Genomic DNA, 25255 nt, shown 5'->3' with positions numbered 1-25255 from the left:
AACTGTTGAAGTCCACATTGATGCCCTGGGGTTGAAGTGTTCCAAGGCAGAAGATGAGGCGTTCTTCCTCCAGGCGTCTGGTGGTGAGGGAGTGGTGGTGAAGGAGGCCCAGGACCTCCATGTCATTGGCAGAGTGGGAGGGGGAGTTGAAATGTTGAGCCATAGGGCAGTGTGGTTAATTGGTGAGGGTGTCCTGGAGATGTTCTCTAAAGCGCTCTGCTAGGAGGCATCCAGTCTCCTCAACGTAGAGAAGACCGCACCGAGAGCAACGGATACAATACAAATGGATGTGCAGGTAAAACTTTGATGGATGTGGAAGGCTCCTTTAGAGCCTTGGATGGAGGCGAGGGAGGTGGTGTGGGCACAGGTTTTGCAGTTCCTGCGGTGGCAGGGGAAGGTGGCAGGATGGGAGGGTGGTTTGTAGGGGGAGGGGGGCGTGGACCTGACCAGGTAGTCACGGAGGGAACGGCCTTTGCAGAAGGCGGAAAGGGGTGGGGAGGGAAATATATCCCTGGTGGTGGGGTCTTTTTGGAGGTGGCGGAAATGTCGGCGGATGATTTGGTTTATGCGAATGTTGGTAGGGTGGAAGGTGAGCACCAGGGGCGTTCTGTCCTTGTTACGATTGGAGGGGTGGGGTCTGAGGGCCAAGGTGCGGGATGTGGACGAGATGCGTTGGAGGGCATCTTTAACCATGTGGGAAGGGAAATTGCGGTCTCTAAAGGAGGAGGCCATCTGGTGTGTTCTATGGTGGAACTGGTCCTCCTGGGAGCAGATACAGCAGAGGCGGAAGAATTGGGAATATGGGATGGCATTTTTGCAAGAGGTAGGGTGGGAAGAGGTGTAATCCAGGCAGCTGTGAGAATCGGTGGGTTTGTAAAAAATGTCAGTGTCAAGTCGGTCGTCATTAATGGAGATGGAGAGGTCTACGAAGGGGAGGAAGGTGTCAGAGATGGTCCAGGTAAATTTAAAGGTCAGGGTGAAATGTGTTGGTGAAGTTGATGAATTGCTCAACCTCCTCGTGGGAGCAAGAGGTGGCGCCAATGCAGTCATCAATGTAGCGGAGGAAGAGGTGGGGAGTGGTGCCAGTGTAATTACGGAAGATCGACTGCTCTATGTAGTCAACAAAGAGACAGGCATAGCTGGGGCCCATACGGGTGCCGATGGCTACCCCTTTGGTCTGGAGGAAGTGGGAGGATTCGAAGGGGAAATTGTTATGGGTGAGGACCAGTTCGGCCAAATGAATGAGTGTGTTGGGGACGTCAGGAGAGGAAAAAAAACGGAGGGCTTGGAGGCCCTGGTCGTGGCGGATGGAGGTGTAGAGGGATGGGATATCCATAGTGAAGATGAGGCATTGGGGGCTGGGGAAACAGAAGTCTTGGAGGAGGTGGAGGGCGTGGGTGGTGTCTCGAACGTATGTGGGGAGTTCCTGGACTAGGGGGTATAGGACAATGTCGAGGTAGATAGAAATGAGTTCAGTGGGGCAGGGGCATGCTGAGACAATGGGTCGGCCAGGGTGGTCAGGCTTGTGGATCTTGGGAAGGAGGTAGAACCGGGCAGTGGGTTCTTCATAAAGATGGCTTTTTTCACTGGAGTGTAGGAGGTTGAGAATTGATCTTATAGAGGTGTATAAGATCATGAGGGTAGAGTTAGGGTTAATGCTAAATGCCTTTTCCCTAGGATGGGCATTTCAGAAGGAGGGGCATTTTTTAAAATGAGAGGAGAGATTTATGAGACATAAGGGCCAAATGTTTTACACAGAAGGTGGTTCATGTGTGAAATGAACTTCCTGAGGAAATGGTAAATGTGGGCACAGTTACAATATTTAGATAAGTGCATGAATAGAAAAGATTTGGAGGGATATGGGCCAGGAGCAGGCAGGTTGGACTAGTTTAGCTTGGCATTATATTTAGCATAGACCGATTGTTTCCATGCTGTATGGCTCTATGACACTGTGGTATTAAATAGTCATCTTGATAATTGGAAAACAATTTTTATTTTATGTTATGACTCCAACTTTGGTTGTAAGATAAAAGTGAGAGCTCTTCCAGCAGGATACCCAGACAGACATTTAATTGAAAGTTGGGTAATAATAATTGCAGTTGAAAAATGTGGTGCTGGTAAAACACAGCAGGCCTGGCAGCATCTGAGGAGCAGGAAAATCAACGTTTTGAGCATAAGCCCCTCTGAAGAAGGGCTTATGCCCGAGATGTCGATTCTCCTGCTCCTAGGATGCTGCCTGGCCTGCTGTGTTTTTCCAGCACCACATTTTTGAACTCTGGTCTCCAGCATCTACAGCCCTCACTTTCTCATAATAATAATTGCAAAATGATAAGAGGAAATGCACCAAGTTCCTTATGTATTATTACATCAAAATGGCATTGCCAATTGCTAAGACTTGTGTGGAATTGAAGGATTTATTGCTGAATGATATGGCAGGAACAATGAAGGTTAGCCTAGCTACATTGGCAAAGGAGTTAAAGTAGGGGGCAGAAAGGCAGATGCAATGAAAATAGTACCAGTACTTATGAAAACAGAAGAACAGCAATGCAAACCAGATAGTGAGGCAACCAAATATCAAAGTGCAGATAAAACAAGAAACAATAAAGGAAATGGCAACAAAACATGAACGCTAGAGAGGGGAGAGAAAAAAAATGTCTCAGAAAGAGCCAAAGAAAAAGGAAAGAGTATTTAAGAAGATGGCACTCGAATCGAAAAGGGAGCGAGAGCGAGAGAGAGAGAAAGTACTAGCTTCTAGACTATAAAAAAGCCTCTGACTCTGGGAAACATTTTGACAAGGAAAGATCAGAATTCAATCCAAGTTTCGGTGGAGAGCTGTTTAAATTTGCACATATTCCCAAAGTCTGAAGAAAAGGGTCACTGAAGCATTTTTCATTTAATTTGCTTATCCATTTTCAAAAGGAGTGACCAAAACAAAACTGAACCTGCTTTGTATGAGGTAGTGTTAACAAAAAGAACATGAAATTGGTGCCTTTCCTTCTGAGGAGCCTTCTATGGATGATAAGGTGGCAAGTAAAATTATTCTCACTGCATATGGATTGGTCCCTGAGACTTCTAGACAGAAATTTTAGAATATTCAGATGCATGTCTGGGAATGACTTGCATAGAATTTGACAGGATAAAGCAAATAATTTTGACTGCTAGATGCAGACATTAAGGGTATAGTCTACATATGAGGGAAGTAATTATCTTAGAACAATTTAAAAATTCACTCCTTCTATTGATAAGAGCTCATAGGAAAACAGAAGGTTGCAACAGCAAAATAGATAGAGGAAAGGACAGAATGGAATGTCCACAAATTCAACCATTTCATCAGTCACCCACACAAACTGAAGGATAGAAGGTGAGATGGTAAAAGTCAAGAAGCTCGAAGCAAAAAGGGATGGTTACCTATGACCACCTCCTAGGTTGAGAAGAAAAATACCAAGGGTGGAATTAATGTCTGAAGGCACCTTCAAGTAACGTGGTGGATAATGGGGTTGTCTATTGGGGTACAGATTGACTTCAAATTCAGAGACAGGAGCTGATACTGAGACTAACAACAGATTAAGTCCGATTACAACGGAGACCAAAGATAAACACTGCTGGAGCGTAATTTTTAAAAAGTTGCCCGAGTGTTACAGGGGATTATTTTCAATAGGAAAAATAACTCTTTATTCCTTAAAAAGACAGGTATACTGTCATATGACAACTGCCATATTTAGAGTTACCAGGGCCATTTAAACTCTTTTGCTAAAGAAGGACATGATTTATCTACCTGACGTATAAGATGAATGACAAAGTTTTAATACACGGTATTAGCGAGGAGTATATGCTCAGATCTTTGTATTGGGATTTACCTGAAGTGTGGCCTAATGTTTGGAATAGCAACTGTAGAGGATGTCCATAATTTACCCACAGACAGAGTTGACCTGCTAAGAGAGAATAATTTGGCAGGAGCAAAGATAGTAGTATCTCTAGTAGTCACAGAAAGGCCACATCTGCTCAAGGAAATAGAATAGTTACAGAAAAAGGTTCTGTGAACTTTGTCTTCATGTGTGGTGACTCAAGTAATGTCCAAACCAAGTCCATTATGTGAGGTCATATTGACTTCAAAGACAGATATTTGATGATCTGGTACTTCTTTTGGGAATCTGGGTAATTCAAAAGAAGTATTCAGTAAGTCTTCTCTGGTCAAGGCTCATCAAGTCAATCCAGAGTTAAGTAGCCCAATTGAATCAAACTGAATTTAAGAAGATTTGGGAGGTCATGTTGCGGCTGTACAGGACATTGGTTCAGCCGCTGTTGGAATATTGCGTGCAATTCTGGTCTCCTTCCTATCGGAAAGATGTTGTGAAACTTGAAAGGGTTCAGAAAAGATTTAAGGATTTTTGCAAGGTTTGTAGCTCAGGTTGAGGTTTAGGGTGTAGGTTTGCTCGCTGAGGTTTGATATCCAGACGTTTCATTACCTGGCTAGGTAACATTATCAGTGGCGACCTCCAAGTGAAGCGAAGCTGTTGTCTCCTGCTTTCTATTTATAGCTTTCTCCTGGATGGGATCCCTGGGGTTTGTGGTGATGTCATTTCCTGTTCGTTTTCTGAGAGGTTGATAGATGGTGTCTAGATCTATGCGTTCGTTTATGGCGTTGGGGTTGGAGTGCCAGGCCTCTAGGAATTCTCTGGCCAGACTACTAAGACCCCTCTGAATCCTTGTAGCACACAAACCCACCAACACTTTCAAACAAAAACTAACAAACTTAAAAGACCCAGTACAACCCATGGACAAAATCAACGTCATCTACAAAATTCCACGCAAGGACTGTCACAAACACTACATAGGACAAACAGGAAGAAAGTTAGCCATCAGGATACACTAACATCAGCTAGCCACAAAAAGACACGACCCTCTCTCCCTCGTAGCCCTCCAGAAAAAAAAAACACCATTTCGACTGGGACAACCCATCTGTCCTGGGGCAGTCTAAGCAAAGACATGCCAGAGAATTCCTAGAGGCCTGGCACTCCAACCACAACACCATAAACAAACGCATAGATCAAGACACCATCTATCAACCCCACAGAAAACGAACAGGAAAGGACATCACCACAAGCCCCAGGAACCCCATCCAGGAGAAAGATATAAATAGAAAGCAGGAGACAACAGCTTCACTTCATTTGGAGGTCGCCACTGATGATATTACCTAGCCAGGTAATGAAACGTCTGGATATCAAACCTACAGCTCAGCGAGCAAACCTACACCCTAAATTTACAAGGATGTTGCCAGGGTTGGAGGATCTGAGCTACAGGGAGAGGCTGAACAGGCTGGGGCTGTTTTCCCTGGAGCATCAGAAGCTGAGGGGTGACCTTATAGAGGTTTACAAAATCATGAGGGACATGGATAGGGTAAATAGACAAAGTCTTTTCCCTGGGGTCGGGGAGCCCAGAACTAGAAGGCATAGGGTTAGGGTGAGAGGGGAAAGATATGAAAGAGACCAAAGGGGCAACTTTTTCACGCAGAGGGTGATACGTGTATGGAATGAGCTGCCAGAGGAAGTGGAGGAGGCTGGTACAATTGCAACATTTAAGCTGCATTTGGATGGGTATAGGAATAGGAAGGGTTTGGAGAGATATGGGCCGGGTGCTGGTAGGTGGGACTAGATTGGGTTGGGATATCTGGTCGGCATGGATGGGTTGGACTGAAGGGTCTGTTTCCATGCTGTATATCTCTATGACTCTAAGATGAATTCTGAAATTTTACTGCAGTAAATTGTCTGTAACTTTGAAATCACAAATCATGAATTTACCTATCTGTACCAAAAAATAGGTATCACAAGTCAACATCCACAGACAAAAATCAAATATCCACAATTTTTAACCTATCTACAGTACAGTTTTGTGGTGCAATTTTTGTAAAGTGTACCAAATGGTAGGACAATCACAACCTGCCATCAAAATAGCACTTTTAGTTCTTAAAATATTTTTTGAGGAAATATTTAGAAGGATGTTGAAAGAATACCGAGATCTTTACTAAACACAAAAACAGTGCAATCCTATATGCTCTATCAAAACAGTGTATCAATATCATGGTTTCAGAACTAAATACTTGAATTGAATGTGATTTGATTAACTTTAGCTCTATGTGCTAAATTCAATACAAATATACAATTCTGAGCATTTCGAAACAAAATAATGAATATAAAATTGTTTCTTGTTCAAAGAAAATTTGATACTCAACCATGATCTAGTTGAATAGTGGATCAAAGACTCAATGTAACTTACCTGAGTTTTCTTTATGCCCCCTTGATAGCCTAACCTAACATAAATCTATTCCATTGCATTTTGAAAATTCCAACCTGAGTCGCTTTATTGACATCATGAGTATTGATGTTTCCAAATCAATATTTCCAAAAGAACCTAGATGCAATTCTGCTTCTAGGTCAATTGAGATCCAATCTTCTTATATTTCACTCTCATTTCATCTTATTTGTGCTTGAATCATCACAGAGAAAGCATTGTTGTTAAATGGACAAGCTCTGTGCCAATAGAGACTTTTCAACACTATGAATTTTGTTTAGTACTGGGCCTTTCGAACTTGTGAAAGAACCAAGCATTACACGTTAAAAAAAATCAAAATGTTGTTCAATTCAGAAGACTTCATGAAATAAAAATCCATTTCTTAAAATATTCTTTGCAGTTACAAGTCTTGAGAATGCTTTCTGGACAAAACTAACTTCTGTACACCTTAGCACCCTGCTTTGTCAGGTGTATAAATCTATTGAATAACTATACAGTCATTACACACTTCTGTGAACTGAATATTAACAAAATATTCAAATAGTTCAATATGTATAATCTTTTTCAGCTTTTCATTAAAATTATGTGAATTGATAAATTTCAAATGCTTTCTCATTAGACTGCAATGATAGATACAATGAAAGTATATAAAACAGTAAGCATTAAACTTTTCACAGCTCACAACATCCAAGATGGGAGACAGTAAAGAGAGAGACACACAAAGAGAAAGCTATGTTTGAGGGTTATAGCAACTTAAATTGGGCTTTTAAACTTTCTGCCTACGATTGCATTATGGACTACCACATCGCTTTTGAATGTAGGTGGTGCCATTAGTACAAACCAGACTGGTCACAGTTAAAATATAGTGGTTTTAATCCAAAATAAATTCACGTCAGTCTTTATCTCATCAGTCTTAGACCATTATAATCATGGATATGGAAGCAAAACGGTGTTTTCTCAGCCTTTAGTTTTAACTTCTGCAATTGTTAGATCATAACAAAAGTATTTTCTATTGCTTGAAAACCAGAGCTTTTATTTCAACCACAACAGTTGAATATCCTCTACTTTTCATTACAAAAAAACAAATCAGTGGAGTGAGAGAATCTGGAAAGCATTCTCAAGACTTGTAATTGACCTTGCAAAGAATATTTTAAGAAATAGATTTTTATTGATCTTATTTTACATTAACAGCATAACAATTTTCTCTATTTCCAAAGCAAGAAAATTATCAATTTCAATGAATATTACTTCTAAATTTTTAAAACTTCTGTATATTAACTTTGACAAACTATAAAATCTCACCAACAGATTTGAAAGAGCTGACAACTGAAAAATGGTTCCAGCTATAACTTGTGTAAATAATTAACTTAAACAGGAGGTAAAAACCAAACACGAGAAGATCTTTAGATTCAAAATGAATGCATGCTCCTGTGGGGAATGTCAAATTTTAAAAATAAAAGTACCTGTATTTAGTTCATTTAAGCAGCTTTTGTTTCTACTATTATTTTTCCTTTATAAAATTTAAAATCTAAGTACCATGTTAGTTACAAACAAACCAACCACACAATTCTGCCAAGAAGTACTGTAGTGCTGCATTAACATCAGATATTCCCATCCCAATTCTCTATAAAACAGTAGTTTCTCCTAATCTAGAAAACCTTCCTCCATTATCCCAACCTTCAATTGTGCAGAGGCAGTCTCTAACCCTCCAGCTCATAAAAGTATTTTGATTCCTTTTTCCTTCCTTCCATCACTTCAACCTGACAATCTATTGTCCTAGCAAATGACCAATTCATATTTGCTGTTCAGCTAATATGCTACTTCCTGTCAGCCCAATTTGAACTGGCAGTTTCCTGCCTTTACGAATTTCCTCAGGTGAAGTTGGTGCTCTCTCCTTCTTTACCATTAGTTGATACTATCAATCGCTTGCCTTCCCAACTCCAAAATTCTACTGCCAGCTGCATCCCTTATTCAGCTTCCATTCATTTCCCCATGCCCTTTCCCCTTTGTTGCTATTCTTTCTTCAACCACTACAGGATACTCAGAATCAAGCTCTTAACAGTCAAAACCTTTGGCCCCTCTCCCTCCAACTTTACTTAAACCACTAACAGCTACAATTTTGGATAGTGCATGTTATAGTCAGGAATTCAGCTTTGCAGTGGTTCAACTCACTGATAGTAGTGGAGAGAGAAACATGAAAGAAAAAAAAACACAAAAACCTGCAAATGTTAGAAATCAGAAACAAAATCATAAATTGCTTAAAAGATTGCGGAACACTCTGAAGAAGGGTCATTGGACGCGAAACATTAACCCTGCTTTGTCTCCACAGATGCTGCCACACCTGCTGAGTTTTTCCATCAATTTTTGATTTTGGTTAATATTAGAGAAAGCTCCTCAATCTGTTACCAGATAGAGGGGACTGAGCGGAGAAAGACACATATGAACTTGATTTATGACAACAAGTATTGGCCAACACCATGAATCACTGGAAGTTGGCACATACGAGGATTTCTTACCTGCCAACAAATCATCACTCTGAGAAAATCCTAATCCATGAAGCATGTGGAGAATCCGAATAGTTGGTTCAAACAATCCTGCGTTCCTGGAAAGAAAACGGGTAAATAAGAAGAACACATGCATTTCAAAAACATAAACATTATTTTAAAAAGAATTCTAGGTAACCCAAGATGGAGGATGGAAAAGATTGCGGCTATAAATGCTGCTCCGCTTTTGAGGTACTTTAGGTGTTAGAGCTGATTTTCTCAAATTTCAAGAGCTGTAACTGCTGTTTTGTAAGCTGTTTCACAGCTTTGGAACTTTGGGGAAAGATCAAAACAACAGCACTTTAAAAAGGAGGAAGACAGACAAGAGCAGAGATCACATGGTCAGTGAGGGAGAGAGAAAGAAACCTACACTACTGATGACACAGCAGTGAATCGGCACAGCTACTGCCTTTGATGTTTGATTCAAGTATTTCAGAACATTGGAGTACATCTTAAAAAAATTAACAAACATTGAAAATCACAGCTGACTTTGGAGGAAGCGGTGTGGGTGTGCTCACACCATGGGAGCAGATAAGCGCACAGTTTTTGAAGTGTAACCTTGCTGGTTTTTTTGGAAGTCTACAATAGTGAGCAGAGTGGGTTCTTTTTGATCAAAGAGTCTGTTTCCATGCTGTATGTCTCTATGATTCTATGTTTTGAGATCTGTCACTTGAGTAAAATTTAAAAATACAAAACACAGGTACTAAGTTAGCCTGGAGCAGTGTTTTTTTTTAGAACAGTCAGACTGTGCTATTTTCTGGATCTGTAGATTGTTAGGGTACAAAGATAGCCTTTAACAGAGTGATGTGCTCTTCCTGTCAGATGTAGGAGATTAGGGTGAGTTTCCATGTTACTGTTGATTATGTCTACAGTAAGTGCGTTTGGTTGTGAATTCTATCCTATTGCATGGGTCGGTTGGAGTGACAGTGAGAGGCAATGAGAAATTTAGAGGACCTCTGGGGTAGTTTTCGGAAGGGATAAAAACTGTGGACACAATCAGGTAGATGGGTTACCTCCAGGAAAGGTAGGAGAGAGAGGTATGTCATGCAGGAGTCTTCTGTGGCTATCCCATCCCAACAAAGTATGTTGTTTTGGAAAACGTAGGGGTGATGGATTCGCAGGGGAATGTAGCGCGAACAGCCAAGTTTCTGATACTGACACTGGTTCTAATATAATGAGAGGCAGATCAGGTTCCAAGCAATCAATTGTGATAGGGGACTCTCTGGTCAGAGGCACAGACAGTTTCTGCAGTCAACAGCGAGGAACCCGAATGATGTGTTGTCTTCCTGGTGCCAGGATCGAGGATATCTCAGAGAAGGTGCAGAATATTCTCAAAGGGGAGAGGGACCAGCAGGAAGTCGTTGTAAATATTGGAATTAATGACAGGAAGAAAAAAAGATGAGATTCTGAAGGGAGAATATAGGAAGTTAGGCAGGAATTTAGAAAGGAGTCCTTGAGGGTATCTGTTTTACTTCCGTTGCCACAAGCTAGTGAGGATAGGAATAGGAGGATAATGAATGCGTGGCTGGGGAGCTAGTGCAGGGGAGAAGGGTTGACATTTTTGGATCATTGGAATATTCTTCTGGGGCAGAAGTGACCTGTATAAGGAGGATGGATTGCACCTGAATTTGAAGGGAATGAATAAACTAATCAGGGAGATTTGCTAAAGCTGCTCAGGATTTAAACTAGTAAGGTGGGGACATAAGGAGACAGTGAGGAAAGAGACCTACTCTTGGAAAATAAGGCAGGCAAGTAACGGGGGGGCGCACAGGGAGTACTTTGGGGCCAGCAACTATCATTCTACAAGTTTCAAAATAGTGATGGAAAAGGATAAACCAGATCTAAAAGTTAAAGTCCTAAATTGTAGAAAGGCCAATTTTGACAGTATTAGGCAAGAACTTTCAAAAGTTGATTGGGGGCAGATGTTTACAGGTAAAGGGATGGCTGGAACATGAGAAGCCTTCAAAAATGAGATAACATGAGTCAAGAGACAATATGGTCCTGTTAGGGTGAAAGGCAAAGCTGGTAGATGTAAGGAATGCTGGATGAGTAGAGAAATTAAGGTTTTGGTTAAGAAAAAGAAGAAAACATATGCCAGGTATAGACAGCAGAGATCGAGTGAATAGAAGAGAATAAAGACAGTAGAGGTATACTTAAGAGGGAAATCAGGAGGGAAAAAAGGAGACATAGCTTTGGTAGACAGGGTTAAGGAGAATCCAAAGAGATTTTATAAATACATTAAGGACAAAAGGGTAATTAGGGAGAGAATAGGATCCTCAATGATCAGTAGGGCAGACTACATGTGGGACCGCAAGAAACAGGGGAGACACTAAACAACTATTTTGCACCAGTGTTTACTGTGAAGGTGTAGAACGTGGGGACATATCTTGAAAAAATGTCCATATACAGGGGGTGTGTGTGTGTGTGTGTGTGTGTGTGGGGGGGGGGGGGGGGGGGGGGTTGTAGGTCTTAAAATGCAATCAGGTTCACCCTAGAGCTCTGTGGGAAGCTAAGGAAGGGATTGCTAGGCCCCTTGCTTGCTGAGATAGTTGGATCATCGATAGTCACAGATGAGGTGCCAGAAGACTGGAAGTTGGTGAACATGCTGCCATAATTTAAGAAAAGGTGATAAGGAAAAACTAGGGAACTATATACCAGTGAGCCTGGCATTGCTGCTGGGGAGGTTGTTGGAGGGAATCCTGAGGGACAGGATGTAATATATTTGGATAGACAAGAACTGTTTAGGGATAGTGCATGGGAAATCATGTCTCACTAATGTGATTAAGTTTTCTGAAGAAGTAACGAAAAGGATTGATGAGGGCAGAGTGGTGGACATTATCTATATGGATTTCAGTAAGGTGTTTGACAAGGTTCCTCATGGTAGGCCAGTTAGCAGGGTTAAATCACATGGTATTCAGGGTGAACTAGCCATCTGGATACTGAACTGGCTCAAAAGGTAGAAGACAGAGGGTGATAGAGGATCACTTTTCAGACTTGAGGTCTGTGACCAGTGGTGTGCCACAAGGATTAGTGCTGGATCCACTGCTTTGCCTCATTTATATAAATGATTTGGATGTGAACACAGGAGATGTAGTTAGTAAGTTTGCAGATAATACCAAACTTCAAAGTGCAGAGGACAGCGAAGAAGGTTACCTCCGAGTACAACAGGATCTTGATCAAATGGGCTGAGGAGTGGCAGATGGGGTTTAATTTAGATAAATGGTATGGCATTGTGGAAAGGCAAATCAGGGCAGGACTTATACACTCAATGGTGAGGACCTGAGGATTGTTGCTGAACAAGGAGATCTTAGAGTGCAGGTTCATAGTTCCTTAAAAGTGGAGTCACAGCGTATAGGGAAGAAGCCATTTGCTATGCTTTCTTTATTGGTCAGAGCATTGAGTGTAGGGGTTGAGATGTCACACTGCAGCTGTACAGGATATTTGTTTGCTCTTTTCTGGAATGTTTTATGCAATTCTGGTTTCCCTGCTATAGGAAGAATGTCGCAAAATTTGAAAGGGTTCAGAAAAGATTTACAAGAATGTTGCCAGGGTTGGAGGGTTTGAGCTATAAGGAGAGGTTGTTTAGGCTGGGGCTGTTTTCCCTGGAGCTTCAGAGGCTGAGGACTGGCCTTATAGAGGTTTATAAAATCATGAGGGGCATGGATAGGGTAAATAGACACTGTCTTTTTCCTCAGGTGGGACAGAGCAGAACTAGAGAACATCACGGTGGCACAGTGGTTAGCACTGCTGCCTCACAGCACCAGAGACCCGGGTTCAATTCCCACCTCGGGCGACTGTCTGTGTGGAGTTTGCACGTTCTCCCCGTGTCTGCGTGGGTTTCCTCCGGGTGCTCCGGTTTCCTCCCACAGTCACAAAGATGTGCAGGTCAGGTGAATTGGCTATGCTAAAAATTGCCCGTAGTGTTAGGTAAGGGGTAAATGTAGGGGTTTGGGTGGGTTGCGCTTCAGTGGGTTGGTGTGGACTTGTTGGGCCGAAGGGCCTGTTTCCACACTGTAAGTAATCTAATCTAATAAGTTTAGGGTGAGGGGGGAAAGATTTAAAAAGGAACTTAACAGCCCTTGTCTTTCTTCATGGTCCAGGCTAAGGGTTTAGAAAGTGCTTTCAAAGGATTCTAAGTGACATTCTACCATACAGCTGTGTGTAGTTGGTGTACACAGCTTCCACTGCATTGGTGATGAACACAATGAACATTTAAGGAGGTGGATGTGGTGCCAATCAAGGAGCTGCTTTGATGTGGATGATAGCGAGCTTGAATGCTGTTCAAGCTGCATCCATACAGGCACACCGTGTATTCATTTAGGGGATGAGTGTATCATCGGCTAGGATGGGATTTATTGTCTATCTCCAACTGCCCTCGAGAAAGCAGTGGAGAGCTGCCTTCCGATATTGATGCAGTCCATTTGGTTTAGGAACAACCAAAATGCTTTTCAGCGAGGATATCCAGGATTTTGACCCATCAGTCCTGAAGGAATAATGATTAATTTCCAAGCCAGTATGGTGAGAGGTTTGGAGGGGAAATAGAAGGTAGTGTTTTTTTCGTACATCTGCTGCCCTTGATGACAATGGTTGTGGGCTTGGAAGCCTTGACGAATTTCTACTGTGCAACTTTTAAATGGTACACAGTGTTGCTACTGTACATTGCTTTTACACTAAATTTACAACTCTTTATTTGCATGCCTGAAATGCTTGAAATTTAATGTTTTAGTGCATAAGAACCCAAATTTTTAGCACAGCACAGTGGTTAAAAACCTCCAATGCCATATGAGAATACAAAACATGCATTAGTTATGACTGGTAATTGTTTCCTACATCAGCAAAGTTTGCATACAGTGATGTTCTGCAGGAGTCGTGAAGAAATCAAGATGCACGTTGGAGCTGCCAACGGCTGAAGGTAAGATAAAATAGCTGCCCGTGGTTTTCCATCGACATAAGATAGCTAAAAAGAGAATTGCTAACTGAATACAACAGTTCCCATGGGCAGAAAATATGGGAACTTTATTGAAAGAGAGTAACATCAGGCATTTCCGATAAGGAGAACTCAGATGAAAACCTTTTAGCAAGCCTGTTTAAAATTCGTTACTTAGTATGGCTAAAAGGGGAAAAGTCTGATCCCACCATAATCAAAAGATTCTTTTGGGTAATTGCTATTGCATATTATACATGTAGGTATACTAAAATTATAAATGTAACCAACAAACTAACACTAAGGAATTTAGATAATTGCTTTAAATAAACTGCTGTAGATAGAAAAGAGAAACCTCCATATTGCTAGCAGGGATGATTCCAATACTGACATGATTCAATGTTCCTGACAATAGGGAGACTTGATAGCAGGAAAAATTGTGGTCAGGATGCCTGGCAAACATTAGAACATGGAAAGACCTACGATTGTCCATGAAGTTGCCCATTATTGATCGTGTATTTACAGGATGTGGATAACACTGATGTCAATGTTGCAAATAATCACTATAACGTGAAATATACAAATATCCTGCACTTTATTGGGAGAGTTAGTGTGCCTTGGAGTCTGTTTCCAAAGGCCCCTCCCACACTGCATTGGTAAGGAGCTCTGAATAAAGATTGATTCTTCTAGTAAACATAGGACTCAAGATTCCAAAGTCTGGTTGAAGATTTGTAGCTCGGGTGTCCGTTGTTGTGGTTCTGTTCGCCGAGCTGGAAGCTTTTGCTGCAAACGTTTCGTTCCCTAGCTAGGGAACATCATCAGTGCTATTGGAGCCTCCTGTGAAGCGCTGCTTTGATGTTTCTTCCGGTATTTATAGTGGTTTGTTCTTGCCGCTTCCGGGTGTCAGTTTCAGCTGTAGTAGTTTGTATATGGGGTCCAGGTCCATGTGTCTGTTAATGGAGTTTGTGGATGAATGCCATGCCTCTAGGAATTCCCTGGCTGTTCTCTGTCTGGCTTGTCCTATGATGGTAGTGTTTTCCCAGTCAAATTCATGTTCCTGGTTGTCTGCGTGTATGGCTACTAGGGATAGCTGGTCGTGTCGTTTTGTGGCTAGCTGATGTTCATGGATGCGGATTGTTAGCTGTCTTCCTGTTTGTCCTATATAGTGTTTTGTGCAGTCCTTGCATGGTTTGTGCATGGACTGCACAAAACACTATATAGGACAAACAGGAAGACAGCTAACAATCCGCATCCATGAACATCAGCTAGCCACAAAACGACACGACCAGCTATCCCTAGTAGCCATACACGCAGACAACCAGGAACATGAATTTGACTGGGAAAACACTACCATCATAGGACAAGCCAGACAGAGAACAGCCAGGGAATTCCTAGAGGCATGGCATTCATCCATAAACTCCATTAACAGACACATCGACCTGGACCCCACATACAAACTACTACAGCTGAAACTGACACCCGGAAGCGGCAAGAACAAACCACTATAAATACCGGAAGAAACATCAAAGCAGCGCTTCACAGGAGGCTCCAATAGCACTGATGATGTTCCCTAGCCAGGGAACGAAACGTTTGCAGCAAAAACTTCCAGCTCGGCGAACAGAACCACAACAACTCAAGATTCCTTTATAAATCCCTCTCCAACAGTGCATCAGAAGGTGTGTGTGACTTTTAAAAAAAAAACATTATATTTAGCATTATTCTCAGCATTAGAGTTTATTCTTACAGCTCCCTTAAAAAACATTTGGCGCAACATAAATTATGGAATAACTTTTAGATAAATTAGAAACAGGAAAGTGAATATTTGAAACATCTTTTCTGACATCAAATCCTGTAGAGCTGATTGGTACATTAAATGCACATTGGTTAAGAATAACGTACTATTGTTCATAAATAATCTCCAAATTCCCACTCAACCTAAAAGAGGTTCAATGGGAGTTGGTGGCCTGAGAATGATTCATCTCAACGTTTTACCACAGTTCAAAATATCAACATACTTTAGCATGAAATGAAAGCTGTTGATACTACTCCTAGCCACAGCAGGAAAAGGTAACCTTTTTTATTAATATAAATCTTGTAAAGTACTAACAATAGCAACAACACTTTATCCCCTCAAAATTAAGCATTTAGTGGACCGACAACTAAGGTTCAAGGCTTTAAAGGATATAATTCATAACCAAACATCAAGCATATAAAACATGCAATGTATTTCAATAACCTGGAAGCTTCAAAATGATTAACGTGAAACTAATGCAACTGCCATTGACAATAAATATAACCTGTGAAACTGTTACACGCATGCATGGCTGACTCCCATTTTTATGAACGTTTTAAAGGTTCATTTTACTGCAACATGTTCTCCACATTAATGTGATTTAGAAAAAGTGCTTTAGATTATGGAAGCTAACAATGTAAAGTTTTATCTCCAAGGACCTTGAATGCACTCTCTTTAACTACCAATGAGAACATTGAGTCTGGCATACATATTCTATTCTTCCTTTACCACTTACTTCATCCTACTTTGATGTATTCTTAAAAAAAGCTTCCAATCCTCAGGTGTACTCCTACTTTTGGCCACTTTATGGGCCTTTTTAAAATTTTATACAATTCTGAACTTTTTTTGTCAACCAGAGTTGTCTGACCTTTTTGAGTATTTGTATCTTAAAGAAATGCATAGTTGCTGTAATACTTCCATTGACTATATAGGGCCATGCCTTTTAATGTATTTTTGCCAATTCAGCTCAGCCAATGTTTGCCTCATTGCTTTCACAATTTCCCTTGTTCAAATGTAATACCCTTGCTTCAAACTGACACGCCTAATTTTTAAACAATGTAAAACTCTGGCACAGTGTGATTATTAATCCCTAAAGGTTCTTTTACAAACAAAATTATCAATTAGCTCTTTTCATTACATCCTACTAAATCCAAAATAGGTTATCCTCTTAATAGTATGTCCTCAAACATGCTGTTCAAGAAACCATCCCTAACATAGTCCAGAAACTTGTCCTCCACAGCTTTGGTGCTCAGTTTATTTACTCAGTCTATCTGGAGTGAAGTCACCTGGTTTCCCCAGTCCATATGCTACAAGCTTCTTTGATCTCCTGATTTATGCCACTAATATTTAGTGGCCTATAAATAACTTTAAACAATGTCTGTTGCCCTTTGCTGTTTCTTACCTCCACCCAAACAGATCCCATTTATTATTCTTCAGGTCTGAAAGAATCCACTGCTAATGTTCTGATCCCATCTTGTATTATCAGCACAACTTTGCCTCCTTTTCCTTTATGTCTACCCTTCCTAAATGCAAAATATCCGTAAATATCCAGTTCCCAGTCCCGATTGCCACGTGGCCATATTTTTGCAATGAGAGTTGTATTATCATTTACTGCAATTTGCCATTGTAGATTTGTTTTTATTCATTTGTTGAATGTGGGTGTCGGTGGCCGGCCAGCATTTATTGCCCATCCCTAGTTGCCCTTGAGAAGGTGGTGGTGAGCTGCCTTCTTGAACCACTGCAGTCCACCTGCTATGGGTTGACCCACAATGCCACTAGGGAGGGTATTCCAGGATTTTGATCCAGTGATAGTGAAGAAACAGCAATATATATCCAAGTCAGGATGGTAAGTGATTTGGATGGGAACTTGAAGTGGCGGTGTTGCCATGTATCTGCTGCCCTTGCACATCTAGATGAAAGTGATCATAGGTTTGGAAAGTGCTGTCTGAGGATCTTTAGTGAAATTATTATTGCACAAGGATCGGTGCTGGGTCCACTGCTTTTCATTATTGATATAAATGATTTGGAAGTGAACGTAGCAGATACGGTTAGTAAATTTGCAGATGACACCAAAATTGGGAGTGTAGCGGACAGTGAAGGTTACCTCAGAGTACAATGGGATCTTGATTAGACTGGCCACTGGGCCAAAGAGTGGCAAGTGAAGTTTAATTTAGGTAAATGTGAGGCACGGCATTTTAGAAAGACATATCAGGACTGGACTTATACAGTTAATGGTAAGGTCCTGAAGAGTGTTGCTGAGCAATGAGACCTTGGAGTGCAGGTTCACAGTTACCTAGACAGTGGAGGCATAGGTAGATAGGATAGCAGTTTTGTAATTTTGCCCTTATTGGTCAGTGCATTGAGTTTAGGAGTTGGGAGGTCATGTTGCGGCTGTACAGGACATTGGTTAGGCCACTGTTGGAATATTGTACTCAGTTCTAGTCTCCCTGCTATAGGAAGAATGCCATAAAACTTGAAAAGGTTCAGAACATATTTACAAGGATGTTGCTCTGGTTGAAGAGTTTGAGCTACAGGCAGAGGCTGAATAGGAGGGGCTATTTTTCCTGGAGCATCAGAGGCTGAGGGATGACCTGAAAGGGGTGTATAAAATCATGAGGGGCATGGATAGGGTAAATAGACAAGATCTTTATCCTGGGGTCGGGGAGTCCAAAACTAGAGGGCATAGGTTTAAGGTGAGAGGAGAAAGATTTAAAAAGGGACCTAAAGAGCAACCCTTTCACGCAAAGGGTGATGTGTAGAATGAACTGTCAGAGGAAATGGTGGAGGCCAGTACAATTACAACACTTAAAAGGCATCTGGAAGCGTATATGAAAAGGAAAGGTTTAGAGGGATATGGGCCAAATGTTGACAAATGGAACCAGATGTATTTAACATGTCCGAACACCATGGAGGAGTTGGACTAAATGATCTGTTTCCATGCTATACCTGTATTTCTGACTAAATGGCAACATTGTTTTTTTGATATCATTCTGCATTTGAAGTATACTTCAACACTTGGCTTTAATTCTCCTGTCTGAAAATCTTCCTTACAGCTTTTCTACTTCTTGTCACCAGCTTAACTCTGTTCCAATATGGGCTACCTCTCAGGTTCCCATCGCCTATGGCAAGATAGTTTAAACTAACTGCAACAACACAAGCAAATTTTCCTGTGAGAAAATTAACCCAAACCTTTTATTAAATAACCTATGCAGTTTGCACAGGTGCCACCTGCTTCAGGTTGTTTCCAATGCCTCAGAAATCTAATGTTCTCCTTTCATTTGTTCAATTGATGTTCAATCCTTCTGTTCTTGTACTCACTAGTACACGGCACCAAGGGTAGCATGAAATCACTGCATTTGGGCCCTACTTTTAGATTTCCTTTCTAATTCCTTGAACTCTTCTTTCAAGACCTCATTAATACCAATGTGGACCACAACCTCTGGCTAATCCTTTCCCAGAGAAAGGTGTCCTGTGACTGCTCTCCAATATTCTTGACTGGGGAGACAACAGACCATCTTAGAGTCAGGTTCCATGGTGCAGAAATGTTATCGGATTCCTTGAATCCTCTATCGCTGTTGACCTTACAAGCTTTATCCTTCTCCACCCCCCTGAGGAACCATCACCATCACTAGTTTACAAAATGAAATATCAATTGACAGGCATGGTAGTGCAGGAGTTCCCGCAGTCTATCTGCGCAGCTTTTTTCATTTGCCTTGCAATCACTCATTCCCTCCGCTGTGGACATTTCTAATTTAAAGTGTATATTCTCTATAGGTGCTATCCACATAGTCCTCTGCCTCTTGGATGCACAACAATGACTCCAGTTACAGTTTCAAAACCCAGAGCTTAAGCACACGTAGCTGGTAACACTTTCTGCAGATGTGTTTTTTCTGTGATGTCAGTGTGTCCATGATTTCACACACATTACAGAAAGTATGCTCCAATTGTCCCAGCTGACTTGCTATTCTGTAACTCTGAAAACTAGTTGTTACCATTAAAATAAATACACTTACTGTTAAAAGTTAGGATAACTTTAATTTTCTTTGATTACTTAATGTAATTTTACCATTTCCTAGCATTCCTCCTTGAAATTCCAGTAGATGCTGCTTCTTAATACATGGTTCTTCTTTCAAATTTAAGCAATTTAAACTTGATCTCCAACAAATGAGAAAGAGAGAAAATTGGGAACTTGCAGGGCTGTACACCTGACATTTTCCATCGGGAAAATGCTGGAATCCATCGTTTAGGTACCTGGCACAAAACAGAGAATCTAATGTACAAAAAAAACTCAGCAGTTGATGTGCTTTTATAGACATTTTTGAGGATGTAATTAGCAATGTAGGCATAGAATAATAGTGGATTTTTGGATTTTATTTAATGCTAGCGATGTTTTAGAAGATTTGTAGCTCAAGTTGGTAATAAGTATGTAAGTTAGCTCACAGAGCTTGAAGGGTGCAGAGGAACACAACTGTTGCGTTATGGCAAAACAAGCTGTAACTTCTCCAATATATTTTCTTTACAAATAATAACTACTATAAATTCCTTATTCTCATTATATTGCTTTTCCACATCATTCAATATGCTTTCCTGTATGTTCTTCAACATCTCCATTTAATTATTCACCATTATAGTTGTTCCAGTCTCAACTTCTGGACAACCCACTTATTTTCATTTACTGTTCTATTTCATTTGACATACTTATAAAGCTCTTACACTTTTCAACGTTGTTTTGTTAGTATAATGTCATTTTATTAACCTTCAAATCAATTTTTTGATCATCCTTTGTTGACTTCCAGAACGTTCCCAAAAGCCAGGTTTATTAGCCTCCTTGATCATGTAAGTTGGAGAGGGTTCAGAAAAGATTTACCAGGATATTGCCAGGAATGGAGGGTTTGAGTTATAAGGAGAGGCTGGATAGGCTGGGATCTTTTTCAATCGAGTTTGAGAAATTGGGAGAAGACCTTATAGAGGTGCACAAAATCATGAGGGATATCAAGAACATGAAAGGCAGGTGTCTTCTTCCTAGGGTGGGGATTTAAAGACTCTAGGAGGCATTTTCTAAGATAAGAGGAGAAAGATTTATAAAAGACATGCAGGCATTCTCATTTTACACAGAATACTTTGTGTGCAGAACTGATTTCCAGAGGAAGTGGTGGATGCAGGTACAGTTACAATGTTTACAAGACATTAAGTTCAGTACATGAATAAGAAATGTTTCCAGGTATATGAATCAAGTGCAGGCAGGTGGGACTAATTTGATTTGGGATTATGGTCGGCATGGACTGGTTGGATCAAGGGACACGTTACGTTTCCATGTTGTATGATTCTATGACTAGAAGTCTCTTCTTTTAATCTAATACTAAACATTTTTAGTCAGTCTGAATGGATCATTCTCATTCATAGGCAATGCAAATCTTCTATACAAGGCAATCAAAACCAGACTGTCCCAACATGACACACCCAATCAAGCAACATGAATAAAATTAGATACACGCAGATGGAACTAATCACTACCTCCAAACGGGGTTGAGACAGAAATGTAGGAATGAAGACATTCCATTTGGTAACAATGTTCTTTATTTGAAAGGCAGCTGTGATATTTAATTAAATAAAATTGTATCCAAGAGCAAAAAATTCCTCCAGCATTGGTTCTTTTTATAACTAGGGTTTACATTCTGTAAACAGACAGCTTGTGTACAGATCAAGTTTATTCTTCCATTCCGTACACCATCTCTTTTGGCATTTGCACCTCCTTTTCAAATCTCACTTCATACTGATAAAGGTGCAAAAATGGCACTGTTGATCTGTGCTCGATTGGGATTTCCTTGCTCTCTCTCCCAAGGGCAAAGATAGAAGTTCTAACCAAACTAATTCCTAAATGATGTAATTGACAACCAATTTGATATTAAAGTATAGATAATTACCAATCAGGTACTTATCTCCTGAAAATGTCACGTATATATCACATTAGACTTCACTGCACAAGCACCAATACAGATGGCAATCCTCAATCTTGTAAGAAGATGGTGTGCACTACGATCATCAACACTATGTTGGGCATGAACAGGTGTGGCTCGAAAGCCCCACTTTGGGATGGCTGTGCGATATTAGCATCATACTATGATTTTCACTCTCTGGACACCCAGTTTGTCAACAAATCCAGTTCATTCATTCACTCTGCATCTTTAGCCGAGTACAAAAGGAAGCAGCCATGGAAATATTGGATGCATTAGAAGTCTTTTTCCAAAACTCTATGAACTCTGGAGTAGTTCCTTTAGATTGAAGAATGGCAAAGGTAACACCACTATTGTTTTTAAAAAAAAGGAAACAGATTGAATTACAGACCGGAAAGCCTAACATCAGTACTGGGGAAAACACAATAGTCTAATATAAAAGACATGAAAGCAGAATATTTGGAAAGCTGTAACAGGACTGAACAAAACCAGCATTCTTTTGTGAAATCATACTAACAAATCTTCTGGAGTTTTTGATGATTAACTAATAGCATAGGTAATGCTATTAGTTAATCATGGTCTATCTAGACTCCCAAAAGGCCTTTGATAAGGTGCCACACGGGAGGCTGCTGAGCAAGGCTAGGGCCCATGGTGTTTGAGGTGAGCTACTAGGATGGATTGAGGATTGGCTGTCTGACAGAAGGCAGAGAGTTGGGATAAAAGGTTCTTTTTCGGAATGGCAGCCGGTGACAAGCGGTGTCCCGCAGGGTTCGGTGTTGGGGCCACAGCTGTTCGCATTATATATTAATAATCTGGATGAAGGGACTGGGGGCATTCTAGCGAAGTTTGCAGATGATACAAAATTAGGTGGACCGGCAGGTAGTACTGAGGAAGTGGGGAGGCTACAGAAGGATCTAGACAGTTTGGGAGAGTGGTCCAGGAAATGGCTGATGGAATTCAACGTGAGCAAATGCGAGGTCTTGCACTTTGGAAAAAAGAATAAAAGCATAGACTACTTTCTAAACGGTGAGAAAATTCATAAAGCCAAAGTACAAAGGGATCTGGGAGTACTAGTCGAGGATTCTCTAAAGGTAAACATGCAGGTTGAGTCCGTGAGATTGCAATGTTGTCACTTATCTCAAGAGGATTGGAATATAAAAGCACTGTTGTGCTACTGAGATTTTATAAAGCTCTGGTTAGGCCCCATTTGGAGTACTGTGTCCAGTTTTGGTCCCCACACCTCAGGAAGGACATACTGGCACTGGAACGTGTCCAGCGGAGATTCACACGGATGATCCCTGGAATGGTTGGTCTAACATATGAGGAACGGCTGAGGATCCTGGGATTGTATTCATTGGAGTTTAGAAGATTAAGGGGAGATTTAATAGAAACTTACAAGATAATACATGGCTTGGAAAGGGTGGACGCTAGGAATTTTTTTCAGTTAGGTGAGGAGACTAGGACCCGTGGACACAGCCTTAAAATTAGAGGGGGTCAATTCAGAACAGAAATGCAGAGACATTTCTTCAGCCAGAGAGTGGTGGGCCTGTGGAATTCATTGCCGCAGAGTGCAGTGGAGGCCGGGACGCTAAATGTCTTCAAGGCAGAAATTGATAGATTCTTGATGTCTCAAGGAATTAAGGGCTACGGGGAAAATGCGAGTTAGTGGAGTTGAAATGCCCATCAGCCATGATTGAATGGCGGAGTGGACTCGATGGGCCGAATGGCCTTACTTCCACTCCTATGTCTTATGGTAAGGGAGAACCAGTAGATGCAGCATATATGGATTTAGATAAGATCTGTCACAAGAGGTTAGTCAGCAAACTTAGGGCAAGTGTTAAGGGATAATATGTTAGCATGAGTCAAGAATTAGTTGACAGTCAAGAAGTAGAAGGTGGAAATGAATGGATCCTTTCCTTAATTGGCAGGCAGTGACTAGTTAGGTTCCTCAAGGATAAGTGCTAGGGGCCCCAGTTATTCATGATTTATGAGGTTTGTTACTACTATTCACAAGGGTTTAAACTAGGGTTTAAACTGGCGGGGCTGGGAACCAGAGCAGCAAGTGGTGGGATTGAGGGCAAGGTAGATGTTAGGACCAGTAATTCAGAAAGAAAGGACAGGCAGAGACAGGTAAATGAGCACAATGGTACTAATAGATTGAAGTGTGTTTACTTCAATGCAAAGAGTATTATAGGTAAGGCAGATGATCTTAGAGCCTAAATCAGTACCTGGGACTATGATGCTGTGGCCGTTACAGGGACTTGGTTGAGAGAGGGACAGAACTGGGTGAACTTTCTGAGGTTTCATTGTTTTAGACAAGATTGAGAGTTGTGGAGTTGCAATATTACTTAGGGAGAATATCACATCTGCACCCACAAAGGGAATACTGGAGGGCTCGTCCACTGAGGCAGTATGTGTAGAGTGGGTGCAATCACTCTTATAGGATTATATTACAGGATCCCCAACAGCCACCGAGACATTAAGAAACAAATATGCAGGCAGATTATGGAAGGATGTACTAACAACAGGGTTGTCACAGTGGGTGACTTTAACTTTCCGAATATTGACTAGAACGCCCTTAGAACAAGAGACTGAGTTGGAGAAAAATTTTTTAAATGCATCTTGAAACAGTATGTGGATAGTCCAACTACAGGAGGGGGCATTACTGGACCTTGGGTCAGCTAATGAGTCTGGCCAAGTGACTGACCTTTCAGTGGGAGAGCATTTTGGAAAAAGTGATCACAATTTCTTAAGTTTTAAGATGGCTATGAATAAGGATAAGTCAGGACCTTGCAGGTAGGTACTAAATTGGGGACAATAGACAATAGGTGCAGACGTAGGCCATTCTGCCCTTCGAGCCTGCACCACCATTCAATATGATCATGGTTGATCATCTTTAATCAGTATCCTGTTCCTGTCTTATCTCCATAACCCTTGATTCCACTATCCTTGAGAGCTCTATCTAACTCTTTCTGAAATGAATCCAGAGACTGGGCCTTCACTGCCCTCTTGGGCAGAGCATTCCACACAGCCACCACTCTCTGGATGAAGAAGTTTCTCCTCATCTGTCCTAAATGGTCTACCCTGTATTTTTAAGCTGTGTCCTCTGGTTCAGCACTCACCCATCAGCGGAAACATGTTTCCTGCCTCCAGAGTGTCCAATCCTTTAATAATCTTATATGTCTCAATCAGATCCCTTCTCAGTCTTCTAAACTCAAGGGTATAGAAGCCAGTCGCTCCCGTCTTTCAAAATAAGGTAGTCCCGCCATTCCAGGAATTGACCTCGTGAACCTACGCTGCACTCCCTCAATTGCCAGAATGTCTTTCCTCAAATTTGCAGACCAGAACTGCACACAATACTCCAGGTGTGGTCTCACCAGACCAGGGCCCTGTACAGCTGCAGAAGGACCTCTTTGCTTCTATATTCAATCCCTCTTGTTATGAAGGCCAGCATGCTATTAACCTTCTTCACTACCTGCTGTACCTGCATGCTTACCTTCATTGACTGGTGTACAAGAACACCCAGATCACTTTGTACTGCCCCTTTACCGAAATTGATTCCATTGAGGTAATAATCTGCCTTCCTATTCTTGCCACCAAAGTGGATAACCATACATTTATCCACATTAAACAGCATCTGCCATGCATCTGACCACTCACCTAACCTGTCCAGGTCACTCCTAACATCCTCCTCACATTTCACCCTGCCACCCAGCTTAGTATCATCAGCAAATTTGCTAATGTTATTACTAAT

General features: G+C 41.2%; 1 protein-coding gene across 1 annotated transcript in view; it reads right to left on the bottom strand.

Annotated features, from left to right (window-relative positions):
- Positions 1-25255, bottom strand: part of atxn10 (ataxin 10) — a 209004-nt gene that overhangs the window by 169192 nt on the left and 14557 nt on the right. Inside the window, exon 3 of the mRNA XM_060839545.1 lies at positions 8805-8890. Within this exon, the coding sequence (XP_060695528.1) occupies positions 8805-8890 (86 nt within the window). The remainder of the gene's footprint in view (positions 1-8804; positions 8891-25255) is intronic.

The sequence above is a fragment of the Hemiscyllium ocellatum genome, chromosome 19 (assembly GCF_020745735.1).
Source record: "Hemiscyllium ocellatum isolate sHemOce1 chromosome 19, sHemOce1.pat.X.cur, whole genome shotgun sequence".
In the NCBI taxonomy this organism is placed as follows: Eukaryota; Metazoa; Chordata; class Chondrichthyes; order Orectolobiformes; family Hemiscylliidae; genus Hemiscyllium; species Hemiscyllium ocellatum.
Note: the sequence above shows the minus strand (reverse complement) of the source record. Positions and strands in the feature narration are given on the sequence as shown.